This window comes from Apus apus, chromosome 27 (genome assembly GCF_020740795.1).
Source record: "Apus apus isolate bApuApu2 chromosome 27, bApuApu2.pri.cur, whole genome shotgun sequence".
Classification (NCBI taxonomy): Eukaryota; Metazoa; Chordata; class Aves; order Apodiformes; family Apodidae; genus Apus; species Apus apus.
Genome location: NC_067308.1, coordinates 128,086 through 145,536, shown reverse-complemented (window position 1 = coordinate 145,536; position 17,451 = coordinate 128,086). Strand labels below are relative to the sequence as shown.

Here is a 17,451-nt window from a genome sequence, read left to right as displayed (position 1 = left end):
CTTTCCCCTTCGCAAACTTAGCTGGCAGAATGTCAGCTTGAAGGGGAACATCTGTTCTCCTCAGTGGGGTTTTGATGGAGACCTGGAGTGGTAGGAGGGGAAGCCAGGGCAAGATCCCTCGTTCTGACTGGGCTTATTTCCCTGCCGCTGCTTTGATTTCTGCTGCCAATCTGAGCCCTGTCCCCCAGCTCGCTCAGCCCCTCTGCCCGCTGGACCTCATGAATCTGCCACTCCCTTTAATTAGCAGAAGGCATCACAGCCCTGAAGGGACTCAGCACCTCATCAATGAGAAAACATCGAGGAGGGAAAAGCTGCCAGCATGGCAGAGGGAGAGGACTCTGCTGCATCCTGCTTGGCATGGCCACACGGCCCAGCAGGAGAGAGCTGCTCCTGGGTGAAAATGAATGTATTTTAGCTTTAAACCAATTACTTCCTGCAGTTGCTGAAATGGCTTTTATTTGGAACCCACTTCTGCTTGTTAATGAGCTATTTTGTGGTGTGTGCCAGCTGCTAACAGAGTTAGACTTTGCTGTGCCTCTCAGCTGCGCTCCCCAGAATTTATTTCCCTTTGGTGAGCAGGGGTGGAGGCACCACCCCTGAGCCATGGACTGCCACTGAAGCACCTGACTCAAACAGCCTGAAACTAAACAGGGGAGGTTTTTGTTTTGGTTTTTTTTAACCTGTATTTTTCCAATTTATGTGTAGACACAGGTGCTGTCTCAGTGTTGGCATCACTCGGGCATCTTCGTTGTGGGAGTCTGGGGGTTGGAAGGTGTTTTCATACGCAGGGCTGGAGGTTGGGTGGTCTGCAGGAAGGGGAACGGGGGAGAGCAAACCCAGCTTGGAGCCCAGCATGGGAGGGCCCAAGCTCTGCAGTGAGCTGCTGTTCCCCCTGGGGTCTGTCACTGCAGGCTGGTGGGAGCATGGGGTTTGTCTCCTGTGCTGGAGCAAGGCCGGCACGCAGCCAGAGGCTCTTGGGACACCTCTGTCTGCAGCTGTTCCCCCGCGCAGCCAGGCTGGAGGGTGAGTGGTGCTGTGGCTCCTGCTTCGGTATCTGGTGGCTCCTCCAGCTGCGTCCCGGTGGGCTGGGCGCCCTTGCTGGGTGCTTGACTGCTCCTTTGGGAAGGCTCCCGGGCTGTTCGCGTGTCTGGCCAAGGCTTCTGGGGCTGCATGCGTAAGATATGTGCCAAGGTGGGGATGGGGGTCGTGGGAGAAGGGGAGGAGATGGATGGACTGGACAGAGATGCTGGGGTGGGTCTGGGCCAGCCCAGCTGCTGTGAAGGGATTTGCTGCAGAGCCGGGCTCTGTGCCGGGCTCACCGAAGTGCTTCTATCTCAGAGAGGTGGGAGAGGGGTGCTGGGGGCTCTGGGAACCCTTCTGCCTCAGGGCAGCCCGATTCTTGAATGCTTGTCTTCAGGTGGAGAGTGGTGGCTGGTGAGCTCCTCCTGCCGGCATAGCAGCAGCTCGGGCACCTGGCCAGCAGCAGGGAGACCAGCCTGGATTTGGTGTGATGCAGAGGGAGCCCCATCCCAACATCAAGGGGAGATGGTAGCGTGGGCACTGGGCACTGCCTCGTGGTACAAAACACATCTGAAATCTGCTCGTCCCCAGCCCTGTGACCGTCCACTGTGATACGTGCCAGGTCCTGGCAGACAGAGCAGATCAGGGGCTACACTGGACCCCACCAGGTGCTGGCCCTGGTGAGGGGCACCCACCTTGCCCGTGACCTCAGTCCAGAGGCCATTGCAGGCGTGGGTCAGGGTGGTGGGCTGGTGGATCCGGTCAAGGAGCTGCGCAGCAGCAGCGGCTGAGCGGGAGGTCAGGTCCAGCCTGGCTGGTGGGATCCGCCGTGGCATGTCCCAGGTCCCCACAAACGTACCCCATGGGGAGGCCTGGAGGTAGAGGGGGAGCGGGGATTGATGGGGTGTTTGAGTCCTGGAGAGCCCCAGTGCCAGCTGGGGGTCTGGAGTTGCCCCTTCCAGCTCCCGTGGGAGCCTCTGGACCTAGCTCACCTGGGAACGGGGCACAGTGGGCAGCAGGTGTCCCCTGTCATCAGCGAGGATCCGTGTGGAGCCCTGCCGCGGCGAGGGGCGCTGGGAGAGTGGGGATGGGTGTATGGCTGAGGGTCCTGGGGGTCCTCAGGGGGTTCCCAGGAGGGGTCTAGGCCAGAGCTGAGAGGAGTCCTGGGGGTTTGGGCTGGGGCTGAAGAGTCTTGGGGGGGGTTCATGCTGGGACTGGGGGACTTTGGGGGGTCAAGGCTGGGACTGAGGGGGTTCCAGGGCATCTTGGAGGTCCAGGCTGGGGCTGAAGGGTTTTGGGGAGGAGTCCAGATCGGGACTGGTGGGGTTCTGGGTGTGCAGGCCGGGTCTGGGGGTATCCAGGGACCCTAGTCTGAGGGTACCTGTGGGCCAGGTCGGGTCAGTCCCCAGATCTGCAGGCGGCGAGGGCTGAAGGCGTCCTCGTACTGCGGGAAAGCGGGGCTGGTGAGCGCCTGGACGGGCCCCGGGCGCCCCGATCCCCCAGGAAGCCCCCCCAGACCCCCCCACCTGCCCCGCGCTGTGTCGGGCCGCCATCCTCAGCGCGCGCCGTCTCCTGGCAACCACCGCGCGTCACCTCGCGCCGCGCGCTCCCCCTGGCGGCCACCTCGGGAACTGCGGGCGGGGCGGGGATTGTGACGTCATCGCCCGGCGTGGCGGGTTGATGCGGCGGGTCCCGGGGCTCCGCGGGAGCGACGCGGGGGCCGGGGCAGGGTCAGCGTTAGGGCCTGGCTCGGCGCTGGGGTCGGCGCCTGGTCGGGGCTGACGGGGGGTGAGGTTGGTGCTGGGGCCCAGGTGAGGGACGGGGTCAGGGGTAACGCTGGGGTCAGGCTCCGCGTTACAGCAGCCCTGGCTGAGGGTTGGGGCTCCTCAGCTTTGGGCTCCTTTGCCGTTTGCTCCCTCTCCCTATCCGCTTGCTGCGTGCTCCGTGGTGGCTGTTCCCTCCATGCCCTGCCAGGCCTCAGTGCAGCCCCAGGCAGCAGCTCCCCTGCACATCCAGACTTGCCCAGTGTCCTGGCAGCATCCCTGCCCTGGCTGCAGCCCCAGAGAGCATCCATGGGTGCTGTGGGTTCTGCCAGCAGTGTTTGGATGGGCGCTGCCAAGAGCGTGCCAGGGCCCTGCTGCTGCCTTGGCGTTTCCGGGGGTCAGGACGAGCTTCCTCTGCCACTGGTGATCTGGTGCCACCGACTCCCCAGCTGCCTCCTCCGAGGCGAGACATGACAGGACAGCGCTGAATTCACTTTGGTTTATTTCTTTTCATTCTTTTTCTTGTTCCAAACTGCAAATCCTGGTGCCAATGGCGCCTCATCTCGAATAACACCCAATTGCTGAAGCCAATGCGGGGGCGCCGGCGGCGCCGGCCGGAGGCAAGGGGGCTGCTGGGCAGCTGATTTGGGCGATTCGGGGCTGCCACGTCCCTGCTCAACACTGAGGGGATGGGACAGAGAGAAATAAATACTGCTGAACTTGCGAGGGATGCCTCCAGGAGCGGGGCCAGGAGCCGCCCCCGGAGCCGGTCTGTGGCTTGGGGGGGAAATACAAAAAAGGGGCCAAAAAAAGAAAAAAGAAAACCAACAAAACAGACTGATGAACCTGCAGGAGGTTTGCTAGAGGCCGGGGCTGTTTGTGGGTAGGAGGGAGCTGGATTCCTGACTTCAATTTTCGCGGTGAGCCCTGGCAGCACTGGCTTGGCGCCGGATCCCGGCAGTGCTGCCGGCTCAGGGCTCGCGGTTGCTCCCTCCGTGGAGCCGAATCGGGGCAGGCGTGGGGCCAGGTGGGGGGTTACAGCGCCGGGCAGGCAACCTGGTGCCGCATGCCCTCGTTGCAGATGAGGGCGGCTGCCCGCTCGTCGCCGTCGCCGTGCTGGCACTGCATGTAGCTGATGCCGTGGGGCGAGTAGGTGTGGTGGGCGCAGACGTTGCAGGCGCGGGTCATGGTGCCGCCGGTGCTGCTCCTGTGGGCAGAGGGGAGCCCGGCAGCACTCGTCAGTGCTCAGCGGTGCCCGGTGACACCCATCAGTGCCCGCCAATGTTCAGCAGTGCCCAGTGGCACCACTGGCACCTCTTGGTGCCCAGTGGCCTCCACTGGTACCTGATGGCTCCCAGCAGTGCTCATGGGGTGCCACTGACACCTGGCACTTCCTGGTGATGTCTGTTAGCACCCATTGGTGCCCACTAGTCCCCATCACTGTCTGGTGATAGCCAGAGGTGACCTATGGTAGCCATCAGTTCCTGGTGGCATCCAGTGCTTCCTAGGGGTGACTGTCAGACCCCAGTGGTACCCAGCAGTACCCTTGAGTGCCCATCAGTCCCCAGTGGCACCTGCCAGTGCCTGCTGGCTCTGTGCCCATCCCATGCCCCCCTGCCCCTCACCGGCAGTCGCTGCAGGCCCGCTGGCACTCCTTCTGTCGGTAGCGGCAGATCAGCGCCCAGATGAGGAGCCCGAGCAGACTGAGGAGCAGCAGGGAGCCCAGGATGGAGCCCACGATGATGCCCACCTTCTTTTCTCCTGCCACGGTAGTACACTCTGTCACCGCCAGCCTCCCCGCCGGCTGCCCACTGGTCACCATGCCCCCGGTGGCATCCTGGCACACAGAGCCAGTCCCTGGCAGCACCCTGCCTGCACGGGTCCCCCGCAGTGGCACTTACTTGGCACAAGTGTGAGGTTGATCTGGCAGGTGGAGTAGCCCACACGGTTGGTGACGCGGCACTGGTAGACGCCTGCGTGCACCTCCGTCAGGCTACGGATGATCAGGTCGCCAGGAGCCCGTCCTGCAGGGGCAAGAGGTGGTCCTATCAGCCCCGGTGCTGCCCCACTGGCACCCACACCCTCAGATACAGGCGCACCCACACCCAGACATGAACGTGGGTGCACATGGACACTCACATACCTGAGTGCACAGTGTTGTGGGCACCCACAGAAAAGGACGTTCCACCCACCAGTGTCCCCCACACCCAGCAGACCCCCCCAGCTCCACCAGTACCCACCTTGGATGGTACCAAAGGGCAGGCGTCCTCCGCCATAGCCACTGGCCAGCTTGGCCCACTGGTAGGCAAGGGGGGAGGCTCCCCCCTGACTGTAGCACCGCAACACCACACTGTTCCCCTCGATCACCTCCCCCTCGGCCCAGCACTGAGGGGAAGCTGGCTTCTCTGTGAGGAGAGAGACATCATCAGTACCGGGACCACCAGGGGCCACGTGCTGTGCCCCGGAGAGGGACATGGAGGGGACGGGGGCTCACCTTCCACAGTGACAATGACCTCATGCACCGCCACGGTGTTTTTCTTCACCCGACACTGGTAGGTGCCGGTGTCGGAGACCTGCAGGTCGGCCAGGCGGATGGAGGCATCGTACTGGCTGGGGTCATTCTGCACGAAGGCCACCCGGTCCTGCAGCCCCGAGCCGCTGCCGTAGTTGACATGGTGGTCCTGGTAGGACAGGAACTGCGGAGAGAAAGCGGGGAGACTGGGCAGGGCTAGTGGGGTGGGGGGATTCCGGGGCTGCTGGCTGGGGTGAGAAATGCCCTGCCCGCCCTGTCTGCTCTGCTGGGCTTTGTCTGGTCCTTTATAGCCCTACCTTCTCTTTCAGGTCCTTCCCTGCCCTGCCAGACCTTGCCTGTCTTGCCTGTCCCTGCCTGCTTGACTGGGCTCCATCTAGTCTATCCCTGCCCTGCCTGCATGGTGGGGTGGCAGCTGCCAGAATAAGTGACACTCACCACTTTCTCCGGGCCAGGCCGCTCAGGCGTGATCTGGATCCATTCAATGCCCACGCCCTGGGGACCGTTGTCTTCGGGTTCGAGGACGTAGGGGCAGCCCAGCTTCACTGAGTCTCCCTTGGCAAGGTGCAGCACCTCCCGGCCTTTGCCATTGATCCTGACGGCCAGGAGGAGAGCTGGGGAGAGAACACCACCCATTGCACTAGCTGAGGAGCACAGGGACACCCCAGACCTACTCCCCAGTGCACCCTGTGGGGAGCAGAGATGTAGCAAGGACCATATGCCAGAGTCGGTCACCCCACAGGGTGTCCCAGCGGGTGGGAGCACCCATCAGGACTGGCATCTGATGTGTCCCATGAAGCTGCATCAGGGACAAGGGGACATGGTGGGCTCAATGCCACCTGCCCAGCTGTGGCCAACACAGGTGAGTGTCCAGGCAGGACCAGCCCTGGCTGCAGGTTCTCTGCTGACCACGGGGTCCATCCAGCACACTGAGGTGCCCCACAGCTGGGCAGAGACCCCTCCATCCTCGCCAGCATTGCCACAGGAGCGGGTCCAAATGCAGGGATCCACCAGCGCCTACCTGGCATGAGACCCAGGAGCAGGAGCAGGCTGGCGCCGTGCCCTGCCATGACGCTGCAGCCGTGCCGGGCGGTGAGGAGGAGTGGGAGCGGAGGAGGCTCGGAGGCGACGGGGCAGCCGGCCGTGCGGGGCTGCTTTTACATGCTGGGCTGGGGCGCTCCTCCCTGTGGGGCGGATGCCTTTGGGATGACTGAGTGGCTCCAAGCTGTGCGTGAGCGATGCCGCCCTGCTCCACTCCCTGCCTGCTAATTAAGCATCACCATGCTATGGGCTCCCATCCAGCCGGGCCTGGACCAGGGGCACTGCAGACAGCAGGGTTTGGGGGCACCATCCTGCCTCGGAGCACCTGGAGCAGCAGAGCAAGGACTGGGGGGCCATGGACCCCACAGTGCCCAGTGGCTGGTACCGTGGTGTGGGCATGGGCGGGATGAGTGTGGCCAGTGGGAAGGGGCTTCCTGGGACAGTGCATGAGCAGCTGGACCATGGCCGAGCACTGCATCTGCCTGAAAGTTCCAGCTTGGTCCCATGCAGGTCCTGAAAGGATTTTGGTCTTGAGGCAGAACTGAGGGTAGTTGGAAGAGCTTAAAGGTGTGGTTTGACCATGGGCTTAAGCTCTTGCAGATCCCTCCTCTGGTCCTGCCCCCTCAGTGAGTGAGCATGGGGCTGCCATGGCCATACGGGTCCAGTGGCACCCACCAAGCCCATGCTGGTGCTGGTGGCACTGCTGAGGTGCAGACAGAGGCCTGGATGGTGCTCCAGGCCGTGGCTCCCTGCATGGGATGTGGTGGCGTGCCAACCACAGGGCCAGCACACCCTGGTCACAGCCAAGGGAACAAGTAGTGTGGCTGGAGAAGGCTGGGACAGCCAGAAGGGAGGAGGAGAGCGGTCAAAACCTGCTGGGATCTGAGGGCAGGAGATGGGGAAAAGGATGCTCTGCAGCAGATGGAGGAGATAGAACAGGGATGCTCAGCAGCAGACATTGGGGGCCACTCTCAGCCCCATGGAAATCCCCAGTCCTGGGCACTCCCCATGCCCATGTCCCCTGGAAGAGCTGAGCTGGCCAAGACCCATGCTGGGCTGCTCTGGTGCTGTGGGTCAGGCCCCATCTCCAGCTCACCTGTGCCATGCCCTGCAGCACAGCTCAGCCATGCTGGTGCTTTCCAGACCACGACTGCCCCAGCCGGCTCAGCCACACCGCCCAGCCGGTCCCAAACACTCCCCGGGGCCAAGAGCTGCTCTATTTACTGGCCCCAAGCTGAGCTCACCGAGGCCAGTTAACCCTTCCTGGCCCTGCGATGGGCCTGGCACGTGCTTCGCCGCGTCTGTGATTTCGGGGCCCCGCGCGCAGCCCTGGGGCAGCACTGACAGCAAGGGCCGAACACCGGGGCCGCTCCTGCCATGGTGGGGCCGTGGCTCAGCATGGGTTGGGGCTCCCGGCCACAAGGCGCTGTCTCCCTGGCCGTGACTCAATGACTCCTGCGTTTCTCGGCACGGGAGCCCTGTGCAGGAAGGGTGGGGAAGCCGCTCCACCCTGGCTGGCTGCCGACTGCCCACCCGTGGTCATGGCCACTTGACGTGGTGGCTCTGAACCCTCCAGGCTGAGCCTGGCCTAGGACAAGGCTGTGACTGCCTGGCCAAGGCAGTGACTGAGTGTAACACAGCCAGCATGTGGCTGCTGGGACCAGGGGTGGCAGTGATGGCAGCCAAGCCTGGTGCTGGGCAGCAAAGGTGCTTCCTGGGCTGGGCGCCGGTGCCGAGACCCTTGGGGATCTGAGGAGCTCACGAAGGGCTTGCATGTGGTTGGGTGACAGGTACCTCGCAGCCCCTGCCCAAAAAGGGATGGTGCAGCCCCACAGCATCTGGCTCCCTGTCACGACATGGGGGTGCCTGTCTCTCCATCATGACATGGGGACCCAGCAGCTGGACAGGAGACAGTGAAGAGCGAACAAGAGCCTGTGGCGTTTCATCCTCCCTATTCTCTCAGTGTGGAGGAGGCTCAGGGCAGAGTCCGCCAAGCCATTCCCCCTGCCCTGGGCAGTCGCACCTTTGCCGGCTCTCCATATTTTTCAGCTGCTCTGACAATTAATCAGAGCCACTCCTACAGGATTCTGGCCCTCTGAAGCTGCCAGTCCCTGTCTGAATAGATTTTAAATGTTTGCATCATGCTCTGGTTTCTTTGCTTTGACCATGAAGAAGTCAGCCACTGCCTCAGGGCCTGGAGGTGACACCTTGGCGAGAAGGAGGCACTGCCAGAGCTGATGGAGCTGTGGGCAGCCAGGGCCAGGGCTGTATTAATGGAGAAGAGCCTGTCAGGCTCATGGGGAGCCCACCTGGGCCACCCCCTATGGGCTGGGATCACTCACCTTGCTCCAAACCCCTTCACTGGTGACAACTGAGCCGTGCCAAGGGTCTGGAGACACTCCTGGCCCCTCCAAGGACATGGGGCACCTTGACAGCTCTCTCAGTGGATGTTGGGAGATGGGAAAGGGGAAATATCTGTCCTGGGAGTGCGGCAGGTTGGACAAGGACCTTTGGGCTACTCCAGCCCTAAGGGCAGCTCCCAGCCCACAAAACCATCATGAGAAAAGGATGAAAGATGCTGTCTGCTCTGTTTAGCATCTCTGTTCATAGAAAACTCAGCCTAAGAAAATGGAACCCCCTAAGTTGCTGGGGAACCGGAGCTCAGCTCCTGATGGTGCTGAGCTTCGCCAGAGGCTGATTTCACTTGACTCCGGACCCTCCTCTCCACCTGGGCACAGTACTTCTCAGGGATGCCGGCGGCTCTGCAGAGAAAAGAAATCATCAGGCACCCTGTGCTACTCCAGACCCAAAATTTAGGATCATGGACCCAGAGTGCATCCTGTTTTATGAGGATGGTAAGGACCCTGTGAAGTGGCCCAGGGTCAGGAGATGGTGGGAAGCCAGGAAAGACTTGGGGACACACAGGGCACCAGGGAAGTAAGTGGCCACTATCAGCAAATCACCTGAGCTCCTGCAGCTTCTGTTGCTTGAGCTGGGCAATGCGCTGGCTGCGCTGGCGAGCCTCCTCCTGCAGCCGCCGGCTCTCCTCGAAGGCGACCACCCGCTCCTGCACCAGCTGCTGCTGCCTCTCCCGCACCTGGCGCCGGACATCGTCCGCGTGGGCAAGCTGCAGACGTGCCCTCCGCGCTGCCTCTGCCTTCTCCTTCTCAATCTGTTCCTGCTGGGCCCTGCAGGAGAGCTCGGGCCAGATGAACAGCCCTACTTCAGCCCCAACTTGGCCACACCAGAGCCCCTGGCCAGGCTGGGTACCCCCACAGCAGCCCCCCTGCCACCACCTCCCCCATCCCTGGGCCCCCTTTTGCAAGGCAGAGCTCGGCGATCCAGCCAGCAAGCTTCAAGCACCGTCCCTCTCACCTGAGGATCCTCTCGAACTCATGGCGGTCCTGCTGCACCTGCACAGCCATGAGGTGCTCCCGATGGGCGATCTGCTCCAGGCGGCTCCGCTTCAGCTTCTCCTCTGCCTCCGCCCTCTGCCGCGCTGCTTCCTTCTCCTTGCGCCGCCACTCGCGCTCAGCAGCTTCTTGGCTGCGCTTGGCCCTCAGCGCGTCCTGCCGAGGGGGACAGCAGTGACACTGGGGACTCACGGGTGGCTTCCCTTGCTGGGAAGGTACATGGGTCTGCCTCTCTCCCAGTGCCATGGCCAACGTGGCTCCAGGGACTGGTCCAGACCCCCAGCGGCCCAGTGGACCCATCACATCCTGCGGGAGCTTCTACTTGGTTGGGCTATCGACAAGGAAGAGGGCCAGTGAGCGAGCACAGGAGCATATGCGGCGCCAGCAAGGTGCTCACCTGCTCTGCCTGCTGGTCCTGAGCCTTCTCTTGCATGGCCCTCAAGCGCGCCATCTCCATCTCCTTCTCCTTACGGATTCTCTGCTGCTCAGCTTCAAGCTTGGCCTCGCGCTCCTGCGTGGGACATAGCTTCGTGGCAGCTCTCTGCATCTCCTCTGTTTTCCACAGACCCTCTGCCAATGCTGGCTCAGTCCTGTTACCATTTTCTGCCTCTGGTACTCAAGCACCCGTTCATCTGCCATCCTCTCCTGCTCCCGCTGCTCCTCCTTGTGCTTCTGGTTCTCATCGTTGACAAATTTAATCTCAGCCTGGATTTTCCTCTGTTGCTCCTGTTTCCGCTCCAACTCCTGAAAATGGTGTGGAAGGTCCAAGGGTGTCAGGGCAAGTGCCTCCCCCACTCCTCCCCATCTGCCTTCCTGAGGGCCCACTGGCACACAGGAGGCAAGGGGGGAGCTCACCAGCTTAGGTCACTTTCTGAGGATGCCTCAACTTCCCCGAGGAACCAGAGCTGCAAATTGTCTGGTTGTTGTCTCCACACACCAGGTCTTACCCAGGACTGGATCACCCTTCCTATGGTGTGAAAATCTAACTCCAGCCCCCCAATCCCTGTTGGATCACTGGTTGCACCTTCAGGTCCTCCATCTTCAGCTGCTCCAAGTACTCCAGCATCTTCTGAGCTTCCTGGTGTTGTTGCTCGGCTCTCATAGCCCGCTCCTCTGCGTTCTTCTCAATCTGCTTCACAAGCTCCTGCCTCCCTCTGGAAAGAGGAGTGGAAAGTTTCCCTCTGGCTCTGTCCCACTCCCAGAAGCAGAAATGCCAGCATAGACATGCTGCAGTGGGAAGCTGGCAGCCATAGGCTATCCCAGCTACTGCACAAGGTCTGGGAAGAGGACAGATGCTCTGTGAGGAAGAGGGACCCTTTTGCAAACCTAATCAGCTCCTGCTTCCTTCTGTGCTCCAGTTCCTCCTGCATCTCATTGGCTTTGTTCCTCTCCACCTCCATCATCTTGTCCAGGCGCTTCTCTTCTTCTTCCAGCTCTTTTGCAATGAGCTGCTTCTCCAGGATCTGCGTGTCACGGATCAGGTGGCACTTGGTACCAAGGATCAGCTGTGGGAACAACAGGTCTCCCTGGTCTCTGAGCCAGACTTGACAATGTCATCAGGGACAGACACACAGACAAGGAGGAAATGGGAAGGAGAGCAAGATTCTGGGTAGCAACCATAGAGCAGGGTTTAGGTCTGGGTTGGCTGGGAGAAGCTCGTGGGGGTTCAGGCAGGTCCTAACATCTGCAGAAGGTCCTGCAGTGCTGGGTGACATGCGGGCCCCCCTGGCCCTACCTGGCTGAACTCCTTGATCTCGTCTTCCTGCTCCATGCGCATTCTGTTCGCCCGCTGCAGCAGGTTCTGGGCCCGCTCCCGTGCCTCCTCCTCCAGGTCGCTCAGCTTTGCCTTTTGCAGGTCGGCCTTTTGCTTTGCCACGCTCTTGCGCTCACTTGCAGCCTCCTGGGGGGACCAGCAGGGCTGCCTGAGGGGCTGTGGGGCAGCTGAGAGGCATGGCAGGCTCCTCCAGCTGTCGCAGGGGGCTGAGCAGCCCCTTCCCACACCCTGATAAAGACTCTACTCGCTTCACAGAGTGGCAGAAATGCAGCACAAAGGCTTCACCACAGCCTCTGGGGTCACCCAGGTGGGGGAAGAAACCAGTGTGGGATTGCTGGACAGAACCCACATGGGATTCTTTCCCCAGACATGGACAGGGCAAACCCAGGGATGCTGCACAGCCCTTCTGGGGCTGGGGATCAGAGGAGACCCAAGACACACAGTGTGCTGCCTCCCCTGCACGCTGGGTCTGGTGACACCAAAACATGGTGAAAGAAGGAGGCAGGTGGTAGCCCCTGAGCAGAGCTGAGAAAGAAGGGCAGGAGGGGAATCACCTACAAGAGCAGCTCTTTTCTCTGCTTTGAGGGCTGCCAGCTTGGCCTCACGTTCCTCCTTGGTCAGGACTCGAGCTGCTTCTTGGATGCGCTGGAAATCCTCTTGGCCGATGATGAGGAATGCTGGTGGGTTCTCTACAGGGACACTGGACGGGGCACAGAGAGGGGGTCAGTGGCTTCGAGTTTCTGATAGCTCTCCCCACTCCCTGCCTGGCCGTGGGACCTGCCTGGGCTGCCCATGGCCAGGGTGGCTGGAGCAGCTCTGTGACCAGGAGTCATCCCAGAGCAATGCAGGAAGTGCCTGAGATGCCAGGACCCAACTGTCCTGGTGAGGAAGAGGAAGGAACAGAAAGTGCAGTGAAAGCGGCACCATGGGGTGATGCTTGGGGACAGAATGCTCATTGGGGTGACCAGGGGACCTGGAAAACCCCAAAACATTCAGCATGGACCTAGTCAGCCCAAATAAATCAATGTTGTAAGTATTTCAGGACAGCTTGACTTTCCCAGCACTCATTTGGGAACATTCTGACCACCGCCTTGACCCCCTCTTCCAGCAGGACATGGTGCTCATCCCCACCCCTAGACCAACTGCTGCTGCTTCTGTGTGTCTGACTGGAACCCCTGCTCCATGTGGGCCGATTTTGGGGACCAGAAGTTCCTTTTTTAGCTCAGCCTGCTCTGGCTCCAGCTCTGCACAGCACAGCTCAGCTTCGTCTCAGCTGCCCCAGGAATCCATCCAGCATGGAGGAGCAGGTGCTGCCCAAACACGGAGCACCCTCTCCCCTCCCAGTGCTGGCAGGTCCCCCTCTAGCCGTCACCCTGGCCCTGCAGGACACTGCTGAGCCACGAACTCTGCCTGTGACTCATGCTGTGGTTTAGAGGAAATCACCGAAGCTCTTGGTGCCCCCATTTCCCCACTTGTAAAAATGTGGATAATAATATGGGGCTGTTTTCCACGGGAGTTGTAACGAGTTAATTACTCTTTGTATTACTCAGATACCATGGTGACGCGTGTGGTGTAGGAGCATATATTAACCAAATGCATCGAGCACTTTGAAGATGTTCAGGACTAAGAATTTACTCATTGTGTGTCACCTTTCATCCACCCTTGTGAATATGAACAGATACCTGCATAATGATCGTTCGAGAGCTGCATCACAGCATCGGATTCTAGGACGCTTTAAAGAATGGCTAATGGTCACAACGGCACTAATAAATGTAATGACACAGTGGCCACTGCTTTAGTCGTCCCAGTGTTTGGGTGACCAGCCTGGGATGTCTAGGGGCTGATTTTCAGGAATTAGACCAGCACAAACAGTTTCCACTGGCTGTGCGACACATCTGGAAAGTGGCCCTTGGCTTTGGCAGCAGGATCAAACAAGAATATGAATGTATAAAACCTGGTGCCAGCCTTGAGAGCCTGATCCGGTGCCTATGTGCCATTTCACTCTCCACAAAACCCAAACCTGAGCCATCTGTGGGGCGGGTGTCACGTTTTAGGGGTGCAAGTGCATTACACAGAGGTTCAAAACAGGAAGCAAAGATGAACCTCGTGCTGAGCAACAACTACCAGGAAAATTTAGGGAGGTCAAGATGAGGCTAAATTGAAGCTGGCTGGGATAATCGCCCTATTCTCGTCTATGTGCTGCAGGCTTTTAAGGAGTTGTAGTAATTAGGGCCTGGGTTCTTATAGTTCAGCCTTGCTTATGAAACATCCCTGTAGAGAAACGCACAGCTCCCATGTGCTGGGGCTGCAGCTGCCTCTCACACAGGGCTTCTGGGGGAATGGGAGGTAGTGGCTGATACCTGATGGGAGGCAGGTGCCACCCCAGTGGCTGTTCAGCCCAGAAGGAGCTTTTCCAGCTGCTGAGAAGGTTTTATGTTGTTTTTAACTGATTCTGATGAGGATTCAGTGCCTCTGTGGAAGACCCAGTGCCTGGTGCTCACTGGCTCCATTGCCTCCCAAGCCGGGCGTATCGGCGTGCTGCCCATCCCTCCTCCCCCAAGATGTCCTGGCAAACAGCAGGACAAGCTCTGTGCACCGAGACAGGGCTGTGACAGACAGGCAGACCCCCAAAAGCTCCTCAGAGCTTCCCTTGACTTACACAACATCACGGATGAAGTCCTTGGTGATGAGCCGTATTGTCTCGGGCTTGTGCTTGCTGGCAGGCGAGGCTTTTGGGGCAGTCTGCATATCCTGAAGGATCACGACGGAGCTGCATGACTGCTGCAGGCTCTGCAAGAAAGGATGGCATTTCCTGCAGCTTCCCTGACACCACTGCATGCCTGGGTCTCTGCCCCCCCACCCTGCGTCCTGGCTGCTCTGTGCACGAGAGGCTACAGGTTTCCATGAGCCCAGGATGCTTTCTGACAAACATCCAGTGAGGTCATGACACAGGAAGGTTTGTTGGGTTTTTTTTTGCCTCAACTGCCCCATGAGAAGAACAAAAATTACCCCTACAGCACTGGTAGTGCTATAAAAATCTGGGCACCAGTCTCTCACCCAGATCTGCAGCAAATGATGAGCTGATACTGCTCCGGCAAGATCTCACACATGCTCAAGCATCATCTGGGCTTCCTGGGGCTGATGGCAGCTGCCCCTGCCCCACTCACCCATGGCCACTGGCACCTCTGTCCTGCAGAGCCCCACAGACTCTGAAAAAACCAACCCAGACTGACTCAAACTTGCTGGGGGGTCCTGGGGAGGGGGGAAGTGGGGACAACTCGAGGTCTGGCCTCTCAGGGCAATCTACCAGCAGACACGGGGCAGACACTAGTGCTCCTAGTACAGCCCTGACTGGTGCTGGTTGCTCTGCTTGAGCCAAGGCTGCCACCTAGTGAAGTGTCCCCCCTGGCTGTGGGGTGACTGAGGACCCTCTGGCACCCCACACAGGGTGGGTGTTGGATGCCCCTGGACCAGTCCAGGGATGTCCCAAACATGTTTGGGGCAGTGCATCCCATCCCCCTGTGTGAATCCCATGGAAAGAAGCAGATCTCCCCAGCAGCCAAGTGTTAGTTCCTGGCCTGGAGACCCGAGCCCAGCAGAGGCAGCCCTAGGTTTGGCTTCACTGAGTCCAACCACAGTGAAATTCTGGGGCCAGGAACCACAGAGCTAATCTAAGGTACACACAGATGTGTGGTTTCCCTTGTACCTCTATTTACTAGTCCACCTTTAAAATCCTGCTGGAACAAAACCTACAGCCAGCCGGGTGCCGAGCAGTTCCCTGGGAACTTGCTGCCGGCAATAATTCCATTTTATGGGTCTGATGACCCAGACCTGTAGCCCAGCATGGCAGATACTGGAGCAGCTTCCCAGGCACTGCGGCCCCAAGTCCGAGCTGTTGAATTAAAGGGTTTGGCACTGAAACACCCGTGCAAACAAAGATAATGGTGTTATTCACTGCAGCCAGCCTGCACGTTATCCCCAAAGCCAGGAGAATTCCTCACACTAGACATGGATTAATCTCAAGGAATTCAGTTAATGCCCATATGAGCATTACATTTTTATCTAACTGCCTTGAAGGCCTCAGAGATAACAGACCATCAACCTGCCTGGGGCTGGCGGGGCATCCCAGGCACACGGACCCAGCAGCAGGTCGCTTGCCGGGAGCGCTCACACGAGGCAGTTGGGAGCAGAGGTAATCTTCATTACGCGCTTCCTTTCATTCCTCTGAAAGCCAAAGGGTTTTGGCAAGTCTCTTCAGACAGATTTGTTTCAAGGGATAAAGCCCCAGAGAGGAAATAACAGCCATAGCCCTGGCAGAGATACCCTCAACATGTTATCAGCTGAAAAGGTGGAGAGTGTGAGATGGACAAAAAACACTGGCAGCCTCCAGCCTGGCCTTTGTACCTCAGCCTGTGTAAAGGACGACTCAAAGGGTGGGGAGAGCCAGCGGCTGCAGCCATAAACCCAACCTGCCACAGGGAGAGCATCTGGAGAGGCAGTGAAGGAGGTGGGAGGGCAGCGGCAGGGGAAGGATGTCCAAAACATTGCCCTTGCCTGAAAAAATGCCATTGTGCCCCTCGGTGATAGAGGCTGCGACGCTCCCCTGGGCTCTCCTGAGGGACAGCCAAGGGACGAGCGCCGAGGAAGCCAGCCCTTCCCTTACACTACCAGAGAGGGAAGAGCTGTTGCTGTTTATCTCCTCCTCCATGGCCAGGCATCCGGCCAGGAGGTCAGAGACCTGCTGCAATTCTGCCTTGTCTCCAAGGGGACTGATTTCGTAGCTCCCTGGTGGAAGTCTAAATATGTTGGCAATGAGCTGCTCTGGAAGCTTCCAGCCCCTGCTCTGAGGACTCTATAAATCCCGTATGAGAACCACCCCGTGCAGACCCCGTAATGCCTGTACCCATAATGCCTGTACCCGAGTGTCACCTCCTGAGCCTCCTCTGTCTCATTAATTAACTAATTACCCTGTGAAAAGTGGAAGTGTCAGGGAGAGCAGGAACACTTGCAGCTCCTGGTCTGGTGGAGACACTTCCAGAGACAGGGGCAGATTTTGTGCCCTCCCAGAAGGAATTGAGCGTGGGGTTTTCACAGTGGGACAAGGAATTAAGAAGTGGCAGGGCCTGGGGAGGGCTCGGGAAGGGTGCAAGAGTCCCTCAGCTGGAAGGCTTGTAAAACGTGGACCACGGTGGCAACATGGCAGAAAAGAGCCTCCGGCAAGCGAGCTGGTGCGAGCACGGTGGGATGAGACCCAGCAGAAGAGGCGCGAGGGGCCAAGGCACTGAGGGGCTCTGTCCTGGCGAGGCCCCAGCCCCCTGTGTCACTGCCCGGTGCATGGAGTCAGCAGCCGGTGGTGCCCCCTGGGATCCCGGCCCCCTTACCCGGCTTTCCCCGAACGGGTTCTCATCCACCGACATGCTCCGAGCCCTCCGGCTGCACCGGCTGGGGGCTGCGGCGGCGCTGGCCGACTGCGGGGGGGGAGAAGGGCCATGAGCGGACTGTACCGGGGGATGGAAGGGAGCGGAAGAGACCGGGGATAGACGGGGGGAGGAACCGGGGGGAGGGACCCAGGGGAACCGGGTGGGAGGGACCGGGGATACACGTGGGGAAGAGACCGGGAGTACCGGGAGGAAGGCCCGGGGCACCGGGAAAGGCCGCGCTCACCATCGCGCTCAGCTGGACGCCAGTTGTTGCCGTGGCAACGGCCCCGCCCCTCCCCGTGGCAATGCGCGGCTGGGGCGCTGCCGAGCGCGCGCGGGGGGCGGGGCTGGCGTGTGTGGACGCGCAGCACGCGCTCACTCGCCCCCGTGTCCCCCCCTCGCCCGGCACTGCCCCCGCCCCGCCCCTCCGGCACTACCCCCGCCCCGCCCCTCCCTTCCCAGCCCTGCCCCGCCCCCCGCCCGCTCCTCC

The 17,451-nt window shown here is 60.2% G+C and overlaps 3 protein-coding genes across 6 annotated transcripts; all 3 read right to left on the bottom strand.

Annotated features, from left to right (window-relative positions):
- Positions 1-731: 731 nt before the first annotated feature.
- On the bottom strand, positions 732-2,573 carry CFAP126 (cilia and flagella associated protein 126). The gene is made up of 5 exons (XM_051641213.1): positions 2,547-2,573; positions 2,402-2,464; positions 2,013-2,093; positions 1,716-1,892; positions 732-806 (listed from the first exon to the last, which is right to left on the bottom strand). The coding sequence occupies exons 1-5, from the start codon at positions 2,571-2,573 to the stop codon at positions 732-734; spliced, it is 423 nt and encodes a 140-aa protein (XP_051497173.1).
- Positions 2,574-3,282: 709 nt separating this feature from the next.
- On the bottom strand, positions 3,283-7,645 carry VSIG8 (V-set and immunoglobulin domain containing 8). 2 transcript variants are annotated; one of them, XM_051641343.1, is made up of 7 exons: positions 6,335-7,645; positions 5,752-5,927; positions 5,278-5,479; positions 5,024-5,188; positions 4,685-4,807; positions 4,409-4,562; positions 3,283-3,990 (listed from the first exon to the last, which is right to left on the bottom strand). In XM_051641343.1, the coding sequence occupies exons 1-7, from the start codon at positions 6,381-6,383 to the stop codon at positions 3,819-3,821; spliced, it is 1,041 nt and encodes a 346-aa protein (XP_051497303.1). In that variant the 5' UTR covers positions 6,384-7,645; the 3' UTR covers positions 3,283-3,818. The 2 variants fall into 2 exon arrangements, with proteins under 2 accessions (XP_051497303.1, XP_051497304.1); XM_051641344.1 differs by having other exon boundaries at positions 4,409-4,544.
- Positions 6,853-17,225, bottom strand: CFAP45 (cilia and flagella associated protein 45). 3 transcript variants are annotated; one of them, XR_007891707.1, is made up of 13 exons: positions 17,206-17,213; positions 16,923-17,009; positions 14,201-14,331; positions 12,100-12,241; positions 11,503-11,667; positions 11,094-11,272; positions 10,792-10,921; positions 10,365-10,511; positions 10,165-10,278; positions 9,730-9,923; positions 9,318-9,542; positions 8,149-9,116; positions 6,853-6,867 (listed from the first exon to the last, which is right to left on the bottom strand). XR_007891707.1 is itself a non-coding variant. In XM_051641341.1 (12 exons), the coding sequence occupies exons 1-12, from the start codon at positions 17,206-17,208 to the stop codon at positions 8,993-8,995; spliced, it is 1,641 nt and encodes a 546-aa protein (XP_051497301.1). In that variant the 5' UTR covers positions 17,209-17,213; the 3' UTR covers positions 7,741-8,992. The 3 variants fall into 3 exon arrangements, 2 of the variants coding, with proteins under 2 accessions (XP_051497301.1, XP_051497302.1); XM_051641341.1 differs by lacking the exon at positions 6,853-6,867 and having other exon boundaries at positions 7,741-9,116; XM_051641342.1 differs by lacking the exons at positions 6,853-6,867; positions 16,923-17,009 and having other exon boundaries at positions 7,742-9,116; positions 17,206-17,225.
- Positions 17,226-17,451: the final 226 nt, after the last annotated feature.

Coding starts and splice junctions, on each gene's coding strand:
- CFAP126 (XM_051641213.1), bottom strand. CDS start 2,573: ATGGCGGCCCGACACAGCGCGGGGCAG. Junction 2,465..2,546: donor CCCGACACAGCGCGGGGCAG/GTGGGGGGGTCT, acceptor GCTTTCCCGCAG/TACGAGGACGCCTTCAGCCC. Junction 2,094..2,401: donor TGACCCGACCTGGCCCACAG/GTACCCTCAGAC, acceptor CCACTCTCCCAG/CGCCCCTCGCCGCGGCAGGG.
- VSIG8 (XM_051641343.1), bottom strand. CDS start 6,383: ATGGCAGGGCACGGCGCCAGCCTGCTCCTGCTCCTGGGTCTCATGCCA. Junction 5,480..5,751: donor GGCCTGGCCCGGAGAAAGTG/GTGAGTGTCACT, acceptor TTCTCTCCGCAG/TTCCTGTCCTACCAGGACCA. Junction 4,808..5,023: donor GCCCTTTGGTACCATCCAAG/GTGGGTACTGGT, acceptor TTGCCCCTGCAG/GACGGGCTCCTGGCGACCTG.
- CFAP45 (XM_051641341.1), bottom strand. Junction 9,924..10,164: donor AGGACCAGCAGGCAGAGCAG/GTGAGCACCTTG, acceptor CCCCCTCGGCAG/GACGCGCTGAGGGCCAAGCG. Junction 9,543..9,729: donor GAGTTCGAGAGGATCCTCAG/GTGAGAGGGACG, acceptor GCTCTCCTGCAG/GGCCCAGCAGGAACAGATTG.